The 21,905-nt window shown below is 50.6% G+C and overlaps 1 protein-coding gene across 1 annotated transcript in view; it reads right to left on the reverse strand.

Annotated features, from left to right (window-relative positions):
* Positions 1–21,905, reverse strand: part of DOCK2 (dedicator of cytokinesis 2) — a 394,798-nt gene that overhangs the window by 51,154 nt on the left and 321,739 nt on the right. Inside the window, exons 28-32 of the mRNA XM_056133087.1 lie at positions 19,588–19,686; positions 17,080–17,174; positions 12,059–12,137; positions 2,397–2,497; positions 2,236–2,294 (exon numbers count right to left, since the gene is read on the reverse strand). Of these exons, the coding sequence (XP_055989062.1) occupies positions 2,236–2,294; positions 2,397–2,497; positions 12,059–12,137; positions 17,080–17,174; positions 19,588–19,686 (433 nt within the window). The remainder of the gene's footprint in view (positions 1–2,235; positions 2,295–2,396; positions 2,498–12,058; positions 12,138–17,079; positions 17,175–19,587; positions 19,687–21,905) is intronic.

The raw sequence follows: 21,905 nt of genomic DNA on the forward strand, positions 1-21,905 counted from the left end.
TTCATTCATCAGCATAATTGGGAGCGCGGGAATGTCTGCCAAAACATAATCTATATCTAAATAAAATCTCTGTGTGCAAAACAATGGAGACGCAGGATATTCAGAGAAGAGCAGGCTGTATGGAAGAGCCGGGGCCAAAACACAACTCGTACGCCTGTTTTCCTTCTCTGACAATGGGAGCTGGGAAAGAAAGTCCGCCACGGCCTTGTCCGGTCTTTCCTATTGTACAGCAGAGATTACAAATGCGTGTGGACGCCCTGTCTGGGCCCCCCGTTTCTGCACGGACCTCCAATGTTTTAAAAAAACTTTCAATTTGTTATTTTCAGCATTCAGATACTGGAAAATGCATTTTAATACTGTTTCGTGGCTTGCTCGGGACTCTGGGAAAAGAGAGCGTGCCGGCCGTGTGGTCAGTGGTCACGTTAGACATGTCTGGCCCCCACGCCATACGCGGGGTTCCCAGGGCAGCGGGAGGTGACCACCCTGGCCTGCACTGGCTGGGCTGTGCCGGGTGAAACATAGACTGTCACTTACATCTCTGTCCTTAGCCAGTCAGAAATAAAAAAGCCCAAGAAAGGCGTGCGTGCCTGGGGAAATGGTGCCAGCTGGAACTCCTCGACGGCTGTGGGCTTCGGAAGTAGCTCGTCCACGTCTGCGGACTTTGCAGACTGGCGTCAGGGGGCTTGCACTGGTGTCAGGGAGGAAAGGGCGGGGTACTGCTAAGTATCTCACAGTGCCCCCCAGTACAGAATGACCTTACCCCCAAGGTCAAAAGAACCCTGTTTTGCTGAGATTTCTCCGGGTTTGACTTGACAGCCCGTCCTTCTTTCAGGCCACCCGGCAATACAGAGCTAGAGAAGAAAGCGGGTTCCATTCGATTGGGCACAGGGGTGAAAATAAAGATAAAAGTTCTGCTGCCACCCCCAGTTTCTCTCTCCTCCCCCAAGCGCAGCCTGGGGAAACAGCTGCACCCAGCATGGCCCCGTCTCCTGGCTTAGCTCATGACTTGTGAAAAACAGGGCAAGTGTGTTGGGGGCCTTGCTACCCCACTCCCTTTGGTCCTGGGGGCCAGGCCAAAGTCCTCTGTGACAAAGTACCCAGAGCCCAAGCCCAGTGACAGCTACGAGTAGAAAACCCCAAAGGACTGTCTAGCCATCAACCCTCTCTTGCACCGATGGACCCTGTTAGAAAGGGCGGGCAGGAAGTCAGGTTAGGAGTGATGCACACTGAGAGCTCTTGGGTAGCAGCAGCAGTGCCAGGGGGGCTGAGTCCCAGGAAGGGCCCTACTGAGAGCGCAGCATCCCAGCCCAGACAGTAGGGAACCGGACACTACAGAGCCAAGGAGGCACAGAAATCATCTCATCAATCAGGATTATTCGTTCATCCATTCGTCTACCCTCACCTACTTAGCCATCCGCCCACATAGCTATCTGCCCGTCCACTCATCCCTCCCTCCCTCCCTCCCTCCCTCCCTCCCTCCCTCCCTTCTTTTTTATGGAGCAGGATCCAGGCCTTGAGCAAGACATGTGGTTCCTCCCGTTGATCGTCGATTTGCTCGAGCGGGCCCAGTAACGTCTCCATTGGAGACTTTGTTGTTACTGTGTCTGGCATATCAAATACTCTCGGTAGCTTGCCGGGCTCTCCGAGAGGGGCGGAGGAATCGAACTCGGGTCGGCCATGTTGGCCGCTTGTAAGGCAAACGCCCTACCCGCTGTGCTATCGAAAAGCAAGAGGTGTGTGTGTGTGGATTTTTTTCCTCCCACCTTGTAGGAGGTGATGTCAAGATCTTAGCACTGGCCATAATCAGACCCCTCGATAATTGTCTTCCTGATACCATTCCTGCTCTCTTCTTCCCTCCCATGAGTACCACAGACCCTCATCTCTCACCGGACCGATTCTCCCATGAGGCTGTCGGGACTTTTGTAGGTCACATGCAGGCCGCAGGGTGGCCCAACCAGCAGCAAGCCCACATATGACAAGTGAGTTCCCTTATTCCCACTGCCAAGGTGCCCTCCCTTCCATTAAGTCCCATTTTAGCTTCCAGAAGCCTTGAGCAGAAGCAGATGGGCGGGCTGCCCGGGTGGTGGGTGGGCACCCCGAGGGAGGGTAGGGCGTGTGCCGTGATAACGGGTGATTTCCAGCTCCCCCTGCTGAAATCCCTGTCGCCTCCTGACAGACGGTCTGCAAAGATGAGGGGTGTGCGGATGTGCCCGTCTGCACGGGGCGTCTACTCACCAAGCTTGTACCACATATCGCGGATGGAGAAGCCGATCAGACGCCGCATGTCCCCGTATCTAGGAGGAACCAAAGGTGCTGGCTTCAGGCATGGTCTCAGAGGACCCCGTGCGCCACCTCTCCCCGCCCCCCCCTTCCTGAGAGCCACGCGTGCCACCTACTTGCTCAGGATCTTGTTGTACTTGGCGTGGGAGAACTGCTCCAGCTGCAGACACTCCTGCGTGATGAAAGCCACCGCTAGATGAAAGTAGTTGTTCCACAGCTGGGGACAGAAAGGCAGAGAGCGGTCACGGCAAGGCCTGAAGTGGCGAGGCAGATGGAGCACGGGGCAGCGTGAATCATTCATGAAGGTGGGCAGGAGACAGAGACAGAACCAGCTTCATTCTGCGGCTGGCAATTTGCTAACTGGCACGGACTCTGAGATGAACACCCCCCAGCCCCGGCGAGGACAATGGCTGGGTTTTTCTGGGCACTGACCAGGGGCCTCCTCTGATACAAACAGCCTGGGCGAGAATTGGGTGGCCTTGGGGGGGGAGTTGTTGTTATGTTTTGCTTCATTTTCTTTTCTGAAAGACAAATAACTCACCCCAGCTGGATGCCCTGGTGAGCTGGTTCTCTGCCCTGGAATTAGAGGGTGATGAGGGATAAGCAGGTCAGGGATTCTCAACCACTTTGGAAATCTTCCCAAATTCATTCGACAGCTCGGAGGACCAGCCTGCACACCATTCTCCCCTAGAATAGTGTGCCTTCTCTTCTCTCTTATCATAGCAGCTCCAGGCTGTGATCCCTGGCCAGTGGTGCCTTCAGCACCTGGGAACAAGTCAGAGAATGCAGGTTCTGGGGCCTTGCTCCAGGCTTACTTGATCCGACCTTTGCTGGCGGGCTCAGAACCTCTGTGCCGACAAGCATTCGGTGACCCCGATGCTTGCCGAAGTTCTACTAAGGGCCCAGGTTAGGTGCGGGCTGATGGAATGCTGACGTTTATTTGATTTGTTGGTACTCAATGCAAAGGACTGGCTTTTTTTTTCTGGCTCAGATGGAAACAGATGCTGTAAAAGATTCATCACGTGCCAGGGCTTTACAGCAGCGACTGTGGGATGATAGAGGTTACAGGACCCCAGAGACAGACACAGGAGCCAGGCTTCTGGTCCCCACTGAAGAGGGCGGCTGGAAAGATGACAGGAGCTGAGGGGTCTCAAGGGCCTGGGGCTCAGTAAGAGCTCAAAAGCACTCATGAGCTCACTGCTGCCCTTTGTCTTTAATCAAAGACATCAAAGCAAACGGCACAGCCAGGCTCCTTGGGTGCTCAAGGAGAACTGTAACAAGTTCCCAAGACTCTGCACGAAGTAGGTGGGATACAGCTCTGCTGGACAAAGCCAACTCTCTTTCGAACCCCCCTCAACCCGGGATGGCAAGAGTCAGGATGGTGTTAGCTTGGTGGATCGCTCGCCGTGGAGACCCTCATCCTGAGCTCAGAGAAGCTGCAGATGGCTAAGAAAGAGGCCGCCGACCCTTAACAATGCCGTTATTGTTGCTCAGAGTGTTATTTCCAAATGGACTTGTGGGTTCCAGCAAGCCTCGAAACAAGTCGTCAAGTCTTATCGTGGGCCACGATTTCTTTCCTCATGCTCCACTCTCAAAATGTGTTAGCTCTTATCAGCCCCATTTCATTGAGGAGATTGAGGGGCTTTTTTTGTCAGCGGTCACTCAGCTTGTCATATCAACTGCAGAGCTGGGATTTGAACCTCGGCCTTCTGGGGGACACTCAGGGGTCTTTCCATATAGCTCTGGCTGAGGACACACAGCAGACAGTCACTGAACATCCCTCTGTGCTGGAAAGGCGGAGGCAAACAGGAAGTAGTGTCTGTCTTCCTGAAGCTTACATTCTGGTGAGAGAACAAAAAAACTTTCTTCGACTAGACATTTTATCTCCCAGGGAGTCCAAGACTGTGCAGCTCCCAGAGGGAGGCTTTCTGGCCTGACTTCCAACAGGCAATGGTCTACTCCAAGACCAGAAGGCTCATTTTAAAACCATTGGGTTGTATCAACCACGCCTTCCTCAAAGCCTCGGATAGTCTTCCAGGGCCACTGGGATCAGATTCTGTTTCCGTAGTAACCTGCTTATCCAAACACACATGCAGGTGGGTCTTCTGACCATCACATCTCCTGTCCTCTGGGGGATCAGGGATCTGCAGGTCCTGACAGTAGGCAGCTGTGGCCCACCCAAGCCTAGAGCTCTCCACTCCTCCCATTTAAGACCAGGCTATGAAACAGAGACGAAGAAAGGGGAAATCTGGTCACAGGACAAAGAGCTATTTTTATAGTGAGAAATACAGATTTTAGGGGATGTAGTAAAGTAAATGGGTGCAAATGAAAAGCTATCCTGGCAATAAGTTGCATTGCTGTTATTTAGAATAATTCCAAATATATCCACATGTCATATTTGAGGACATAGGGACAGGCCAAACCTTACTGAGGATCTTGCTCGCCTCTCTTCTTCTAGGTCTTCATCCTTCAAATTCTGCTTTCCCTGTCACCCATGGCTAATTTTTAAAAACTGAGGATTCACATAACGTAACATTTGCTTTTTAAAGTTTAGCGCTGAATAGATTTTAGTGTGTTCACGAGGTTGCACAGCTATCACCATTATCTAATTTTAGAAAATTGCCATCACCCCCAAAAGAAGGCTTGTAGCTCTAAGTGGCAACACCTCCCCCACCACGTTTCCTCTGCCTGAGCCCCTGGCAACGGCCCCTCTCCTATCCGCTCCTGTGGATTTGCCCATTCTGACATGAGGCATCACGTTTCCTCCGCCTGAGCCCCTGGCAACGGCCCCTCTCCTATCTGCTTCTGTGGATTTGCCCATTCTGACATGAGGCATCTTACAGGATGCGATCTTTTCTGCCTGGTGCCTGTCACTTATCACCAGTATCCACGATTCATCCCTGCTGTCACCTGAATCAGTACTTCACTTGTTTTTGTTGCTGAATAACGTTCTCCGGCACAGATGTGCCATGTTCTGTTTATCCATTCACCCACTGATGGACATGTGGGTCTATGTTTCCCTTTTGGCCGCCTGTGAATGTCGATATGCACGCTTCTGTGAGAATGTATGTTTTCAGTGCTCTTGGCTATAGACTTAGGAGAGGGCCAGATTTCCTTTTGGTCCCCTACTTGGAGACTTTTGAGCACAATAGGCAAGGACAAAGATCCAGTCTTCCTTTTCTGGTTCCCCTGAGCATCTCTCCCAGATCCCCAAGTTGTTTTTGCTCACAGGCTCTCTGAGGCTGACTTATGAATGGCAGGAGCTTGTCAAGGTCAACGGCCATGCAGAGGTCTGAGGGATGGGCAGAGGCAGAGATGGACACTCAGACCTTCCTTGACCCTCATTCCTACAGGATCCAGTAAATTGAATGGGGATTCAATTTTCAGTGTTTTCTTTTCCAACACGCAGTCTATGCCGGGCAGGGAGGTAGGAGTGGGGTTTTGGGGGAGTTGGTCTACTCAGACCCCAGACATACAGCATGGACATCTCGGTCTTCTTGGATTTGTCCACAGTGACTCACACACCTGCCAGCATCTTCACCTTCTTTCATCACATCTGGTTCCAGATTCCTCCGTTTGGAAGGAAGGCTGAGCACATCCGGTTGGCGCGGCCCTTCATGACTGGAGCAGCACTCGGCATGTGCCAGCAAGGATTTGGGTGCCCCTGCTCTGCAGCCAACCGGGCGCTGCACCCGGTCTCTACAGGAGTCAGAGGGCAGGGGTTGGAGACCAACTGCCCCTCTCAGCAGTGGGGCTGTCTTCAGCAATTACTGTGCCATATTTCCCTAGCCTGTGAAATGGAAACCTCATGCTCGCTGCTCCCATCGGGATTGGGGGAGTGCTTTTCCGTGTTGGGTGGAGTCTCATGAAGACGCAATCACTGGCATGGATCCCAGCTGGCAATCATCTGCTGGGGATGTGGTGGCGCTGTCCGCGGTGCTGACCACAGACGCAGACATGTCTCCGCGTTTCCTCATTGTGAGGATATGTCTCTGCTTGCCCTTGACTTATATTTCTAGCAATACAGTCGGCCCAATCACTTGACGACAGCTAGTCAATACATAATACTGATTGATGAATAAATATTATCTAGGCCCTAAGTAATATTTATTGAGAGCCATGTTGTTAAAGAAAGTATCCAGGTGCTTCAATAGCTCCCAGTTTTGTTTTTTTCTTCCTGCTTTATGCAACCTGGTGCCATTTCTACTCAACGCCCAGCCTGGCTGACTCCCAAGCCCCGCAGGAGATTTAGCAGAATGCACAGATCCCTTTCCCCTGGCGGAGAGGTGAGGCGACTTGGTTGGGAGTTTAATGTTTCAAAAAATTGTAGGGCAGCAGATGATTAGAGCTGGGATGAGCTCAGGAGTCCGCTAGCCCAACCCTTCATCTCACACGTGTAAATAGGCACGTCCCAGAGATCCAAAGAGCCACTCAGAATCCTAGGCCGGAGGTGTGACCAGGACTCAGCAGTTTTTATGTAACTCAAAAATTCATAAAGTAATATTAAATAGGAGAAAGGACTAAGTAATAAAAAGTAATTTTCCATCTTACCTTGGACCCTTGTCCAATTCCCTAGAAGAAAATGTTAATTTCCTGGATAGCCTCCCCAACATGTTTTATGTATAAACAAATATATGTGTAGATAACTTCTTTTTAATAGCCCACTGTACTTCGCTCTTTTTTCAATATATCTTACAGATGTTTCCATATTAGCATATACAGATCTGCCTCATTCTCTTTTATTGCTGCACGGTGTTCTGCTGTAAGGATGTACTTTAATTGTAGCCAATTCCCTATTTATAGGCACTGAAGTTGATTCTAACTTTTCCCCCCTCTAGCTGTAATCAACACCCTTGTTTACACCTCTTTATGCATGAGAGACGCTACTGTAGTATACCTTCTCCGGGAAGGGGCTGTAAAGGCAAGGTATTGCGAAAGACGTTGCTAGTTTGTTTGTTGTCCTTGAGGTTTGCATAGAGATTGTCAGGCTGCCTTCCAAGACTCCCGTGTAATTACCAGCTCCATTACTACGAGCAAGTTACCCCATTTCTCTGACTCTGAGTTTCCTCATCTGGAAAATGAGGACAACAGTACCGAAAGGGCTAAGTTTCAAGAAGTGAAGGAGACAACAGTTGCAGGCAAAGTCCGACGTGGTGTTTCCACCTCGATTCCAATGCCCTTCCTGGGAAGCCTTCCCGCCTGGTCTGAAGTCAACCTGCCTGTTACTCACCCCCATTACACCTTGTTCCCAGGATTGATGACTTGTGTTGAGCAGAACAGGTTTATTTCCTGTCTCCTCTACGGGATGTAACGAGCATCCTGCTTTTATTCATGGTTGTATATCCAGTGTTTAACGTTGTGTCCAACTCACCGTGTGCTCAGGAAATATTTGCTGGCTGAGATCATTAATGAGCCCAGCACTCTCCCATTCTTGTTAAGTCTTCCCCAGAAATGGATACTTAGCCCATTATTGGCTCCATTTCAGGGATCAGGATATGGGGCTGGAAAGGTTAAGGATCTTGCCTGAGACCACATTAATTCAGAACGATGAAGACACCATTTGAGCCCCAGTTTATCTGTCTCTGAGACTTGTATCTCTAGCCATTCTGCCCCGCTGAGAAAATCACCTTTCTTCCTCTTTCTCAATCCCTGCTAGCATTTGCTATTGTTTAAAGTTTCTACTGGTTCATATGGTGTATTTTAAGTCTGCATCTCAGAGAGATCATGGGCTTCTTTTTTTTTAATTCAACCAGAGTCTTACTCAATTGACTTTGAATTGTGATTTACCCCCCAGCTCCAAATGGGCAAAATCAAAAGGCACCCGGCACACACACAGTGCTGCTGAGATGTGGTCAGTGAGGCCCTTTGGGGCAAAGAGGCAGCTGGCATGGCCATGCCGGGATGCTGATGAGCCCGGAAACGGAAGGGCTCGGGCTACCAACTTCAGCCCAAGGTTGTCTGAGTCCCGAGCTGAGCAGGCAGGCCTAAGAACGCGCTCACTTTTCACCCATTACTGGTTAGATTCCCCACTAGAAAGCCAGTATTCCTCAACCCTAATAGCTGCGAACATTCTGGAAGTTTACCATTTCAGTCCCCTGTACAGCTTCAAAAATAATCCTAAGGGGGTCTGGTGTTCCGAAGCTGTTCAGAAGTGCCTGTAGGACAATCCACTCTTGGTCTTCACTGGCCACACACAAGGATGCAAATATCAGGGCCCAGCAACCTGAAGGGAGCCCTGGGAATGCACTGTCCTCCCGTTGTTCATGGATTTGCTCGAGCGGGTCCAGTAACGTCTCCATTGTGAGACTTGTTACTGTGTTTGCAAGGAACTGCAAATTTTCAACCCAACCAGGATTTTCAAGGTAGAGAGAGAATGAACTTAGAAGCAATCAGACAGCTGCCTAAAAAGACAGGAGCCATATCCTATTGCCAAAGGGCTCATTCCCAGCGTAACTAACCACTGCTTCCCTGGCTAATCCAAAGTTTCCAACACGGCAAATTGAATCCCGTGGCCGATCATTGTACAGCTCTCACCCCACTGCCCGAAAGAGCAAGTGAAGACAAACAGCGTTTCTGGAGCTAAATGAAACATTCTGTGTTTGAAAGACTGTGCAGAAAACTGGATGAGTTTGGGCTTTGCAAGTGAGCTTGGGGATGAATCCTAAAATCCCCACTTAGTAATTGGATGCCCTTTTACACAGAAGTCAATTACTTTCTCTGAAGCTCTATTTGCTCACCAGTAAAATGGGAATATTCTGAGCTAACAAAATGATGACAATGATCAAAATAAATAGCTAATAAAGATCAGTCACTTTCTTCATCCCAAAAGCTGAGATGCTCAAGGGTGGGCCACCAGTCTTCTATTGTGACTTCAAGATCCCTAAGGGATGGGAAGTACCCAGATTCACTTCTGAATTCCTCACAGCACTCTACCCAGCCTGAGCCTGTGGGGACTATCTGAATTGCTCTGAAACAAAAATCCTTGTCATGCTGAACTGGAAATCCTCTCTTGGTAACAAGGATGCAAACCTCCAGGGCCCAGCAATCTGAAGGGGGCCCTGGGAATGCAAGTTATTTTAGCCCCAAGTAGAAAATGTTTCTAATGCCCAGGTCTTGTCAGCGACAGAGAGGCACCCAGTGTCGTGCTTTCTGCCCTGTGAATCACAAAACCGCAATTTTGGAAAAGATCTCAAGGATAATCTCATTGCATGTGCTTCTCCTCTGGACAGTGCTGCCAAGGCCAGCAGTGCATAGTGATGGATGCGGTCCCTGCTGATATTAAATGCATAATTAATGAAACCGGAAGAAAGAAACAAGGCATGTTCCAGGCAGGGTACAGAGAACAAATCCATTCTCACACAGGGCGCGGAGAAGGTAGGAGGACAAAGATAAGGCTGAAAAATGACACTGTTTTTGAGTTGCTTTCAAGAAGCAGTTCTGCAAGTCTCCTTAGAATGAGAGGCATTTAATTTTCTGATGTTGGCCATTTTCCCATCTTACTACCAAATTCTGTGGGTATAATATAGTCTTAGATGATGCTGGGTTGACCAGAAAGATTTTAAGCCCTACACTTCTGTTTCTCCAGGACTGAAGACAAAGAGTTCCCAAGCCCAACACAATTAGAACCAACATCATCATAAGCACAAAGATAATAATCAGGGCTTATGATGGGGTTTAGTGACACAGTACAGCCTGCAAGTATGAGATCTGGGTTCAATTCCTGGCACTGCAGGAAAAATAGTCCCAACCCTTAAAAAACAGGATAGCAATCATTATGGTGAGTTAACACTTATTAAATAGCTAACTGGCCCTGTTTTAAGGGCTTTGTGGTAGCTCACAAATCATCACATCAACCCAAGGACGGAGCGACTATTAGTTAAGTTGAGAAACTGAGGCACAGAGGGGTGAAGTAATTTGTCCCTTAATGTCCCACAGCTCAGGTACTTCCCTGGGCATCTCTCATTACAGACTGTCCTTCGGGAAAGCAGGACAGACCTAGGAGAAGGGCTTGGGGGACTGAAGCTGAGCTCTCCCGGGATGCAGCCCGCGGCGTGTGGAGGACAGCCAGTGTCCAGAGAGCAGAGGCCGTGTAAGCACCGAGTGAGCCGGCCAGCAGAGCTCCGTCCAAATCCTGCCCTGCTGCCGGCAACTGGGTGCGCAGTTCCAAGGCGCCCCTCCAAAACAGCACTGGCCTTATTAACTTCCCCAAAACACACTTGTACCCAGAGCCCGAGGACATCTGAGCCACATTTGGAAGGAGATCAAACATCTCTCCCGATTCAAGCAGCCAAGGCGACAGGTTTTGTTCTCATGTCCGATTTAAAGCTCTCTCGGCTGTGCCAGAGAGCCAGCCCCGCGTGGAGGTGAAACTCCGTGTCCTGCTGTGACCGTGATGATCAGGGGCAGCCCCCACTGAGCTCAGCGCCAAGCCTGCACTGGCCAGCTGGGTGACCTCAGGCCATCTGCCTTAGTTCCCGCCTCCTTCCAGATGAAAGGCTCACCCTGACTCGTGGGGAGCTGTAGGGACTGAGAGATGATGCCCGCAAGGGCTGGCGGCTACACATCTCCTCACAGCTCCCCTTGCCGGTCCTACGGCCTGATTGTAACGTCAGGCTCTGAGTCGGCATTTGCCAAACGTCTGAGGGCCGCTGCTCTCCCACTGGGGTGGGTCCCACGTGCCCCATAGGAGACCTACTATGTGCCAGGTGAAGGCCACAAAACCTCTTGTTCTTCAAGATCATCAGAGAGGAAATGTGCAGAGAAACAGACAGGGGAGGGGTGGCTCTGATGATTGAAATGACAAGGAAGGACAAAGGGGCTGATTCACAGTGACTGGGGGCGGCTGATCCCTGGAAGCAGAGCCAGGAAGTCCTCTAGGAGGAGGAAGGTAGGAAAGTCACGGCGGGGCCTCTCAGCTATGCAGAAAGGGTCGGTGCATTTCGGAGCAGTGTTAACAGGGGCCTGAATACGGTTCAGGCCTCGCCTGAAGTTGCTCCGAGGGTCAGAGGCCCAAGTCTAGAGAGGAAGTAGATGTGTCGCCGGAAACTACCAACACCCCAGCATCCTGGTGACTCCTCCAGCTGTTCTAAGAGACCCGAAGGGCTGCACCTTCCCCAGAGGAAAGACTTCTGGGAGTGGGAAGGCTTTCTCATGCATAGTCAGTCAGAGGTAACAATCTAGACTTCTCTCCCAGGCTCTGGGGGTTGGTTCTGATTGCCTGAACCTTGAGTGGTTCTGTCTTTCTGTTTGCTCCAGGGACCTTCCCGAAGACGGGTGGGTCTCACAGAGGCACCCCTTACTCCAAAGAGGATGAAGATCTTACCTGAACACTAAAAATGACTTTCAGAAGTCTCTTCTGGAAGACACTTTCATGCTCAGGTAAGTGGTAAGACCTTGGGCCCCTCTGAATCAGGAAGCCGCAGAGGTGTGCTAGGGAGCTCTGCTTTCATTGGCTAACTGCTTTTTCTAGATTCCAGTAAGTCGAAAGGAAGAAAACACAATCCAGATGTTGGAGATCATGCCCCACTCTGGCAGTGCAAGAATGTTCTAGCATCAGATGCCCCGCGTGGCCATCTTTGCACTTGAGGCTCAGTTAATCACCCTCGGGTAAAGGCCTGTTTCCAGGCCCATCCTTGTCTGTGGGATCCCCGATCATTGCCATACCGGGTTTCACATACACCCTAGGGTGTGCTGGGTGTCAGGCCCTCCTGGTCAGCCCAGAAAGCCATAGTGACGGTGATAGGGCACCCTGAGGGCACCTCTGGGGCCTCACACTCACCTGGAACTCAAAGTTGGTATGTTCTAGGAACTTCTGGTTCATGATTTCTGCAAACTTGTTGATAGCTCTCAGGAAGACCCTGGAAGAAGGGAGAAGGTCAATGCTAGCACCCCCAGCCTGTCCCCTCCCCCATCCAGGCAAAACTTCCCTCAGGGAAGGATGCCAAGATCCAAGGGAGAGATCACCTAAGCCGGATCTGCACCCACTCAAACCTGGGGTCATGTGTGCTTTGCAAAAACTTGAAAAATGTCTTTGTGTGTTCTATTTATTTTTACATTCTGGTGGTGCTCAGGGTTTACTCTTGGCTCTGTGTTCGGGGATCATGCCTGGTGGAGCTCAGGGTCCCACAGTACAGGGGATCAAACTCAGCCCTCTGGCATGAAAATCACAGGCTCAGCCCTCTGAGTGATATTCCCTGCCCAAAAACTGCCTCTTTGACTTCCGTAAGAGTAGATTTCTGTGGTTTGCAAGTCATGGGAGAGAATTCATACCAAGCAGAAAGACAGAAGTCCCCCTACCCCAACAACAAATTTTACATACCATCTGGAGAAAAGCATCTTGGGCCACTGACTTTTATTGACCATAATTAGAAAGGTCTTCCTATCTATATGTATACATATACATAAATGATATTTTAAAGATACCATTTTGATAATTTCTATTTCCCAGCTCATTTTTTTTCTCCTTCAACAATAAATTGTTTGCTCCTTTCACGCCAGCAAGTGTGGATACACGTCATCCCTTTTAATCACCAAAGAGTACTCCATCCTCGGGATGGATCTCGGGCTATTTAATCAGGCCCTTATTGATGGGCCTGGCTGCTTCTCTCAGCGTTTCTGTTGTGAACCGCCTTTCAGTGGTTCCTCTTCTGCGTATACCTCGTTTCTCCTGCACCTACCTCCTCTGTTCTTTGGAAGGCAGGACCCACCAAGCGCTAAGCACCTCAAACAGTTTGGTGACTACTGCCCAGGGCGCTGCTCCTTGGTGCCCTCCAGTCCATCTCCTCCTCCTCCCTCCCGTGCAGTCTGACCTCTTGCTCCTTCAATGTCAAGAGCGACTTGTTTTTAACAGACTGCTTCAATTACTTCCTTCAGTGGTTCCCTCCTGCCACAGGATAAATGCTAACCCCCTCGGCAGCGAATGATCCTGCTCTGTGCTAGACCTTGTGCTTCTGAGTGTTTTGTTCAACTCTGTGAAGCCCACTCACTCCTCTCCCTATAGAGCCCTCAGGGCCGGGTCTGCTTGTGCCCCACCAAGAGTCCTTCTGCCCTTTCCTTGACCGGCATCCATACTGGCCTGGTCTGAGATGACCCATGTGAGTCTATTTCCTGTACTAGACTTTTTTTTGAAATTAGAGATGCCCTCCGCCCTCTCCTGTACTCCCCAGTGTACATGTCTTGGACTCCAATATTTATATCTTAATTCCTGGCTTTTCCCACTAGCTCTGCTCTGACAGACTGCATCGACCACACCTGGGCACGACACATTCCCCCATCAGAGACGAGGAACTGGGCTCTTTGTCCTATAATGACAGCCCCTTACTGGCTGAAAGCAGCTCTTGAAGCCATTAAGTCCTTGGAACTTCTTATCTTCCCAACAGGTGGGCTGAGTGCTCTCCTGTCGCCAGAGGAAAGTCCGAGAATGAATGGCACAGGAAATGGTCACTGGAGCTGCTGGTGTGTTGCAGGTGGGTCAGTGTGGGCAAGGTGGGCATCACGGGCAAATCCTGGGCTCAGTGTTTATTAAACACTTCGTTGTTTGTGGAACAAAGAAGGCAGCACATCTTGTCTAGGAGGCCACAATATTTGCGCGCGCGCACACACACACACACACACACACACACACACACACACACGGAGTTGGATGTGATTTCTAGTTCTGTACTTCCAGCTGTGTGGATTTAGGACACGTTAATGAAGTTACCTTTGAAGTCTGGGTTTCCCGGCATGTGAAATAGCAACAGTGACACCCCCTCGAGGGGTGACTGCAGGTTTAATGACACATGCACAGTTGGTGCCGAGTGCCATGCCCGGCACAGAGACTTGGCTGCCGTGGCCATTTCAGACTCTTTAAGGTCACTTCAATCTAAGGCAGAGGCCGGCGGTGGAATGGGAATGGGCAGGAAGGCCAAGCAGCAGCCGGCACCCCCTCCTGAACAGGGCCACGTGTAGGCAGGAAATACGAGTTCCACAGAATCTGCCACCTCATCAATTGCCAAAAGCAAGATTTCTTTGGTTTTTCTCTCTTGTCACTTGCAAATATGCCTTTGGGAAAAGGTAATCTATATTTTCTCCTTAAAGACTAGTATCTGATTGCCTAGATTAAGAAAGGCATTGAGTAGCTGTCATATTATGTATAAACGTCTCAGGATCCTTCATATGATACTAGAATGAGGGGTTGGACACATTCTCGGCAGCGGGAAGAGTGCTGGGAGTCTCCATGACAATCATTCTCTTGCTTGTCAGCCTTGAGATAACCAGGGATTCATCAGTCCTCCATGCTGATGGTGGGCATTTCCTATGCTAAGGGCTGGGCAAAATCAAGGCTCCTCCCTCTTTCTGGATTCTTCTGGCACGACCTGCTCAGAGCCATAGTAAAACTCAGCTTTAATTCCCATGCGTGAATTTGGATGAATTGGTCCTTTTCTTTCTTTATGTAAAGAAGAATGATACTTGGGCCAGAAAGATCGTTCAGTGGGTAGCTGTGCTTGCCCCGTTAGATCTCTCAGTCCTGCCAGGAGTGAACCCTGAGTGCAGAGCCAGGAGTAAGCCTTCGGAGCACAGTGTGGTCCCCAAAACAAAGAAATAAAGAGGATAGATACTAAGCAATGTCCACTGAGTGAAGGACTTCTGATGGGAAGGTCCTCAGACAAATATAAGATGGTAAAGATCCTGGCTGGCCAAGGACATCAGCTTTTGACCATCCTCAGAAGACAGCCCCCTCGTCTTGAAATAAAGTGCTTTGATTCAGCCCCCTCCCCACTCAATAAAAAAAAAGCCAAAGAGAAATGAAAAGGGAGAGAGAGGAGTCAGAAGAGCAGTTTTGATGGAGTTTATGGACAGGAACTGATCATCAGGGTTGAGAGAGCCTTGAAAAAAACCAAGGAATGTGTGAAATATTGATGGCCAGAAGAATGGAGAAGGGAATACTAGAGAATATTGCTAAGGGTTATAGTTGGAATTTAATTTTGATAAAATAATGTTATTTGAGAGAAAGCATTCAACACTACCATTGTGATTCAATATAAGACTAATACCCAAGGTCAGTAGAAACAGGCGCCAGGAGGACTGGACTGGCCCACGGTTGGACGCCTGCCACAAGTGGTGGCAGGGGGAGGGCAGCTAGGATAGAGAAGGGAGCACTGTGACAAGGAGCACTGGAAATGATCACTCTGGACAGGAACTGCATGATGAAAGTAGGTAAAGGGAAAAACATGGCAACCTTTTGTACCTATAGTGAAAACCATAATGCCAAAAGGTGGGGAGAGGGAGACAGATAGAGACAGAGACAGAGAGAGAGAGAGACAGAGAGAGACAGAGAGAAAGAGAAGAAAAGTGCATCTTCCACAGAGGCAGGCTGGGGGTGGGGGTGGGTGGTGGGAGAAAAACGAATCATTGGTGGTGGGAAATGTACAGTGGTGGAGGGATGGGTGTAGGAACATTGCATGACTGAAACCTAGTTATGAACATCTCTATAACTGTATATTTCACAGTGATTCGATTTTTTAAAAAAATCATTTTTTTAAAAATCAGTCTCTAGTCAATAAAAAGTAAAATGAACAAAAATAAAATAAAATAAATATAATTGTTGTGATTGGGCTGGAGCAATAGTACAGCGGGTAGGGTGTTTGCCTTGCACGCGGCCGACCTGAGTTCAATTGCCTGAGTTCAATTGCAAGCTACCGAGAGTATCCCGCCTGCACGGCAGAGCCTGGCAAGCTCCCCGTGGCGTATTCGATGTGCCAAAAACAGTAACAACAAGTCTCACGATGGGGACATTACTGGTGCCCGCTCGGGCAAATTGATGAACAGTGGGAGGACAGTGCTACAGTACGACAGTTGTGATTACTCTGATGTAATGCCGTGCTGTGCCTATGGAAGCCGTGCAACTGAGGCTATGCCAGTTAGAGATGGTAAAGGTTGTCACAGCTATATACAGATGGCACAGACACATTCTTATGTACCTCAAGACTGGTTCAAAAACAAATCCGTAGAAAGTTGCATATAAATCCCCCAGTCAGAATCACACCCGTGCTTGTAAAGGCTCCGAGAAGTCCTGCAGCACAGCTCTGCAACCCAAGACTTCCTAAACTTGTTTTTATCATGTCAAAGGACATAATTCATTACTCAAATACTTTTAATATGATTTTAGAAGGAAGGTCTAAAGAGATTAGGGAGTTCTTTACAGATTAAGATTTTCTTTAAAACCTCATATTTGAAGAATACTCATGCGGTACATGAAAAAAGGCATGAAGAAATGGTTAGTACAAGGAATTTTGCTCCATGGCTTGGAGGCCAGCCACACAGGCTAGGGAAAAGGCAGCTCAGATAGAGAAGGGAGCACCAAATAAAGCGTGTTGGGAGGATCCTCCCAGGATGGGAGAAGCATGCTGAAAGTAGACTATAGAACAAACATGGTTGCCACTCAATGCCTCTTTTGCAAACCACAGCACCCAAAAGGAGAGAGAGAACAAAAGGAAATGCCCTGCCACAGAGGCAGCGTAGGATGGGGGGGATGGGGGGAAAGAATACTGGGATCAGTGGTGGTGGAGAATGGGCACTGGTGGAGGGATGGGTATTCGATCATTGTATAACTGAAACCCAAGCACAAAATTTGTAAGTCTACAACTGTACCTTATGGTGTCTCACTAATAAAAATTTAAAAAAAAAGAAAGAAAGGGAAGAGAGAAGGTCTGAGATTGGTAAGGAGGTCCCGGGGTGGGCTTACAGTCCGGAAGCCTCCCCAAAGAGCAGCGTCCCTCCCCCCTTCAGCAGCAGGGGTGGGGCCCGGCGCGGGCTCACCTGTTCTGTACCATGCTCATGGCAATCCAGTCTCCCGGGTACACGTTCTTCCCAATGAGGTCCTTGAACATGATGAACGTCTCCATCAAGAAGTCCTGGGTGGAGAAGTCAAAGAGAGCTTCCATCTCTCTCAGAGCTAGCAGGACACGCCCCACATTGCAGCTGGGTGCACGCGTGTTCTTTGGGGTGTTTTGGTGGGACAGAGAAGTGAGGGGGACAGCCTGGCCCGAGGCAGAGCCAAGGAAACCAACAGTAGCTTTGAGAGGAAATTCAAAGCCCTTATCTGGGAGACTGAGTCACACACCGGGGATGGGTTGGGTGGGGGGGAAGAGAGAGAAAATGTGCTCCAGTGAAGGCACCATGAATCCAGTCCTTGGGAGGGAAGAAGCAAACGCACTCACTGACATGGCAGTTTCAGAATCATCTTTCCTGATACGTAACGTGAGAAGGAGCTCAGGTCAACGGGCAAACAAACCATTATTAAAACGAACGTCTAATTAGCTGTGCTGTAGAGGGCCATTCACGTGTCACAGACGTCATGACAACCCCATGGGGACGCCTTTCCTCTGAAGAGGCTCACCGTGGGACCTCAACACACCCCACCACCTGGTACCCTGGGCCAGGTTTGCTGTCGTTCTTTGGGAAACACACGTTCAAGGCTAGTCCTGAGTGCAGAGCCCGGGGCGACTGGCACTGGGCCCCTGCGGAGCTGGGCCTCTGAAGCCACATCATCCGAGTGCTTGAGGTGAGACTTAGAAGCCATGGGAGTCCTGCCCACAGTGCTTCCCTTCAGCTGGTGGAGTTCCAATCACTTGGAACAGTAGGATCCTCGCTGAAAGAAAAACCTTCCCTGGAATTCATGAAATAGCAAAAAAGTAGAATAACTCTGCTTGGGTGTGTGTGTGTGTGTGTGTGTGTGTGTGTGTGTGTGTGTGTGTGTCAGAGGATAGTCAAGTTGAGAGGAATATGATTTGAAAATCACTGCTTTTAAGCTAACTTGCAAAAGTCTGGAAACGGGATTGGTTCCTTCTGAGCAACCTTTGCTTCCAGGAGGAGTTCCAGCCCCTCAGCACCTCCAGCCCCAGTTTTCTGCATTTGCAGAATGGGCACAGCAACCACCTCCTGGGGTTTACTGTGAGAATCAAGGTTGCACAGTGAGCGGAAGCAGCTGCACAGTGAGGCCACAGCTGATGAGCGATGGTGACAATAGCGAAGGTACTCCTCTCCGCGTCACCAGGAGCATGTGGATACTGCCATGAGCACCTTCTCTCGCCTGCTCGTCACGGGAAGCCTGACTTCTGAATGAGGGAACGCAGCGGAAGGGTAAGAGCGAAGGTTCACGTCCATCCACCCTCTGCCACATGCTCAGGATGTGGCGTGAGTGGGCTGACCCCAGAGCCGTCAGACAGGCGCCCAGTGCCCTCGACAGGGAGCCTCCCTGCCCCTCCCCACACCCGCGTCCACCACCAGGACAAGGGAGAGCTTTGGCCTTTCTACTTCCCACCCCACAACACAAAGGACTTGAAAGGGGGAAGTGCTGGGTTATTTAGCTTCTGTTCCATTTTATTTTTTGTGTATCCAGAGAAAGGTTTCATTTCCCCGCCAGCCTTACTCCAGCGAGGCGGCCCTCTCCCTGCCCGCTGGCAGGCTCCCTGATGGCTCTCCTTTATGGGCCCCTCTTTGAAGCTGCCCACTGATTCTCTCGGGCCCTCCGGGGAGAGTGTGGAGAGACCGGGCTAGCAGCACTCCTGACGCTGGCAGCGCAGGGAGGCCATGACACGTGAGCACCCTGGGGCCAAGAGAAATGCTAGCCCCTGGGGTCAGGATGCCTTGCCTGTGTGCTAGTGGATAAAGCTGCCTGCTGTCCGGGCAGGCCCACAGGCCACAGGGGAAAGTGAGTCCTGAGAGGCGGGTGTAGGCGGGGCAGAGACTGACCCCTGGATGCATTTGCTGCCACGGTGTAGTAAAGGTGGTGACCCGCTTCACTGCGGGCTCCTGTTCTGCGGAGTGTGTGGTTCGGCATCCTGTGCCCATGCCGTGGAGACTGAGGGGCGCCAGGCAGTGTGGCTGGGGAGGCGACGATCTCTCGCCATGGTTTGGGGCAACCGCGGGCTCTCCCGTAACAGCCCTGCACATATAAATGACACTCGCACCTCTTGTTCCATAGGAGCAGGCTGCAGAGAGGTGAGTCAGCCTGTGCCCACACAGTGGCTGGTGACACCCAGGCTGTGAAGCCCAGTGAGCCAGTCAGAGATGCCGTCGAGGCGAATCTAGGCGGGACACTCAGGTCATGGACCAGAACCATCCGGCCTACCCGGAGGATGCACTGCAGAGGCAACACCCAGGAACCTTCCCAGGAAGAGGAAGGAGGGAATTGCACTGACAAGCAGCCTGCTGAGACCCTCGCGGACTCAAGGTCGATGGGGAGACAGCCTTGCCCTCGGCTCTCAAGAACCGGCAGTGTGACCTGTCTCCCCTCCCCGTCACCCCAAGGCCCTGGAGACTCACCACAAGTTCGGAGCTAGTCTGGAAAGTCTCGATGTAGAAGGAATAGTGCTGGTCCCCCATCTGGTTTAAGATGGCCGTCATGCACGCCACAAAGTGACTCTGCAAGGAGAAAGAAGTTTGCCATAAAGCCACGGGAAGAGGACCTTGAGACTCGGGGTCTCCGTCGCTTTAATCCAGATTAGCAAAGAGGCAAGTGCATGAGGCCTGCCACGGATGGGGAGCGTGCCTTGTTCCCAGACTGGAATGGGAAACTTCCCCGGGAGTAAATTCCTCCTGTTCAGGTTCATCCGAGGAGACATGCTCCCAAACATGGTGACTGAAGCAGGAACGTACTCATGTGTGAGCCTGGGTTCAATCCCTGGCACCCCAAGAAAACATTTACTGAGTATCAGTGTGCTCGCAACTAGAAGGTCTGGGGACTGAGACCAGAACTCGATTCCTGGCCTCTCCAGAGAGCTGGGTGACGGGAGGAGAGCATTGCATTGGGGTCAATAGACAGCCTCCACCAAGATCCCAGAGACACTGTGATTATTCTAATGTTTTCCATGCTTCAGCCCCAATAATTCACCCATGTCTACCCCCAGAGGAGTGTTAAAGGCTCTTACAACTCCTTGGATGTATGAAGTCTCTACTTTGTCGGACTTTGTCGGACCACCATGAGTCAACCAGCGAGAAGCCCCAGTTGCTGGAACCGGCTCTTACTAGTGGTTCTGAGGATATGAAACAATAAGAGGGGGTCCTTGCCCTGAGGAAGCTCATGGTGTAATTGGATCAAGCAATCCAACATCCATGACACAAAGTTTATGGCCCTTGACCTGTGAAGCAGGTCAAGTACTGGTGGGATTCAGACAAATGGAAGTTTGGAGAATCAGAAGAGGAAGAAGGTCTGGGAGGACCCATGGGGCCAGAGGGACAAGCAACATGTTCTTTCTCTCACCAGGACACAGCACCACGCCTTCCTCTGTGGCCCTCTCTCCCCCAGGACACAGCACCACGCCCTCTCTCCCCCAGAGGGGATGAGTCTGGGCTAGCATGGGTTTCTGTTTGGACAAGTGTTTGCAAACAGCATGCAAGGAGAGTGACCCTGGAACCACCCATGGGAAGGAACCACTTGAGTCTCCTGAAGACCAGGCATATGCTTTGCAGGCAAGCCCTGGTTTTGATCCCCAGCACTGCCTGGTCCCCTGAGTACAAACCAAAGTACTGTGTGTGAATCAAGAGAATGGGTTTACCATCACAAATTGAATTGCTGTCTTTGGCTTAAAATCCCCACAATCTGCCCTTGTGAATAACAATAAATGAAAACGGCCCAGGTTTACAGCTTAGTTCCAGTGGCGGAGAAATAACCTTCATGTCTCGGGGAAGAGTTCCAGGGAAATTCTTGTGGGTAACTGAAGGTCCCTCAAGTTCATATCCCTGAAAGTAGTTCCAGAATATACAGATTCTCATTTGCTTTTCCTAATTTTCTTTCCAATGAGGACATCAGGGAGGTGTGCTTTCCTAGTCAGCACGGTTGGCTAAGAGATCCGTGGGGCTGAATGAAAGGGAAATGCAGAGTTTGTTACATACAGACTCCAACTTTTCTTTTCTTTTTTTTGGGGGGGGGGCACACTGGGCGATGCTCAGGGGTTACTCCTACTCTGAGCTCAGGAATTACTCCTGGCGGTGCTCAGGGGACCATACGGGATGCCGGGGATTAAACGCAGATTGGCAGCATGCAAGGCAAGCGCTCTACCCAAGAGTGTACTATTACTCTGACCGCAGACTCCAAGTTTTAAGCCCACTCTGGAGCCCCTGTCAGTGTGAGGCGAGGAGCCCCCTGGGGCAGCAGCCTTGCCGGCCAGGGACCCCCGCCTCCCTCGCGTACCAGGCTTGCGAAGAAGCAAGAGAAGCTGGCGCTTGTGCAGAGGAGGGAGACTCAGGGGCAGCAGCACTGACCCTGCGCTGGCGGGGATCTGGAGCCTGCCCTGGGGAAGGGGAAGGAGTCTGGGCACCTGGGGAGCCGGTCCGAGGGGACTTTGGGAATATCAGACCCGGCAGGATCCCGTCCTTCCGGCCAGCATTGGCAGGTCCCACTTAAACAGCAAAAAAAAAAAAACCAAACTATTGCTGCTCATGTCTCCCTGCCAGGCTGGTGCAGGAAAGCAGAAATCTTGAGAGTTTTCATGTCGTTCAGTGGAGGAATGTGTGTGCACATGTGCATGCGTGTGGGGGGTTATGTTTGCGTGTGTGTGTGTGTGTGTGTGTGTGTGTGTGTGTGTGTTTCCTCTACTCCCTCCATCTCTTCTCTCTCCTTCCTTAAAGAATTCAGCCTGTGG

This window comes from Sorex fumeus, unplaced genomic scaffold, assembly GCF_029834395.1.
Source record: "Sorex fumeus unplaced genomic scaffold, SorFum_2.1 ptg000097l, whole genome shotgun sequence".
NCBI lineage: Eukaryota > Metazoa > Chordata > Mammalia > Eulipotyphla > Soricidae > Sorex > Sorex fumeus.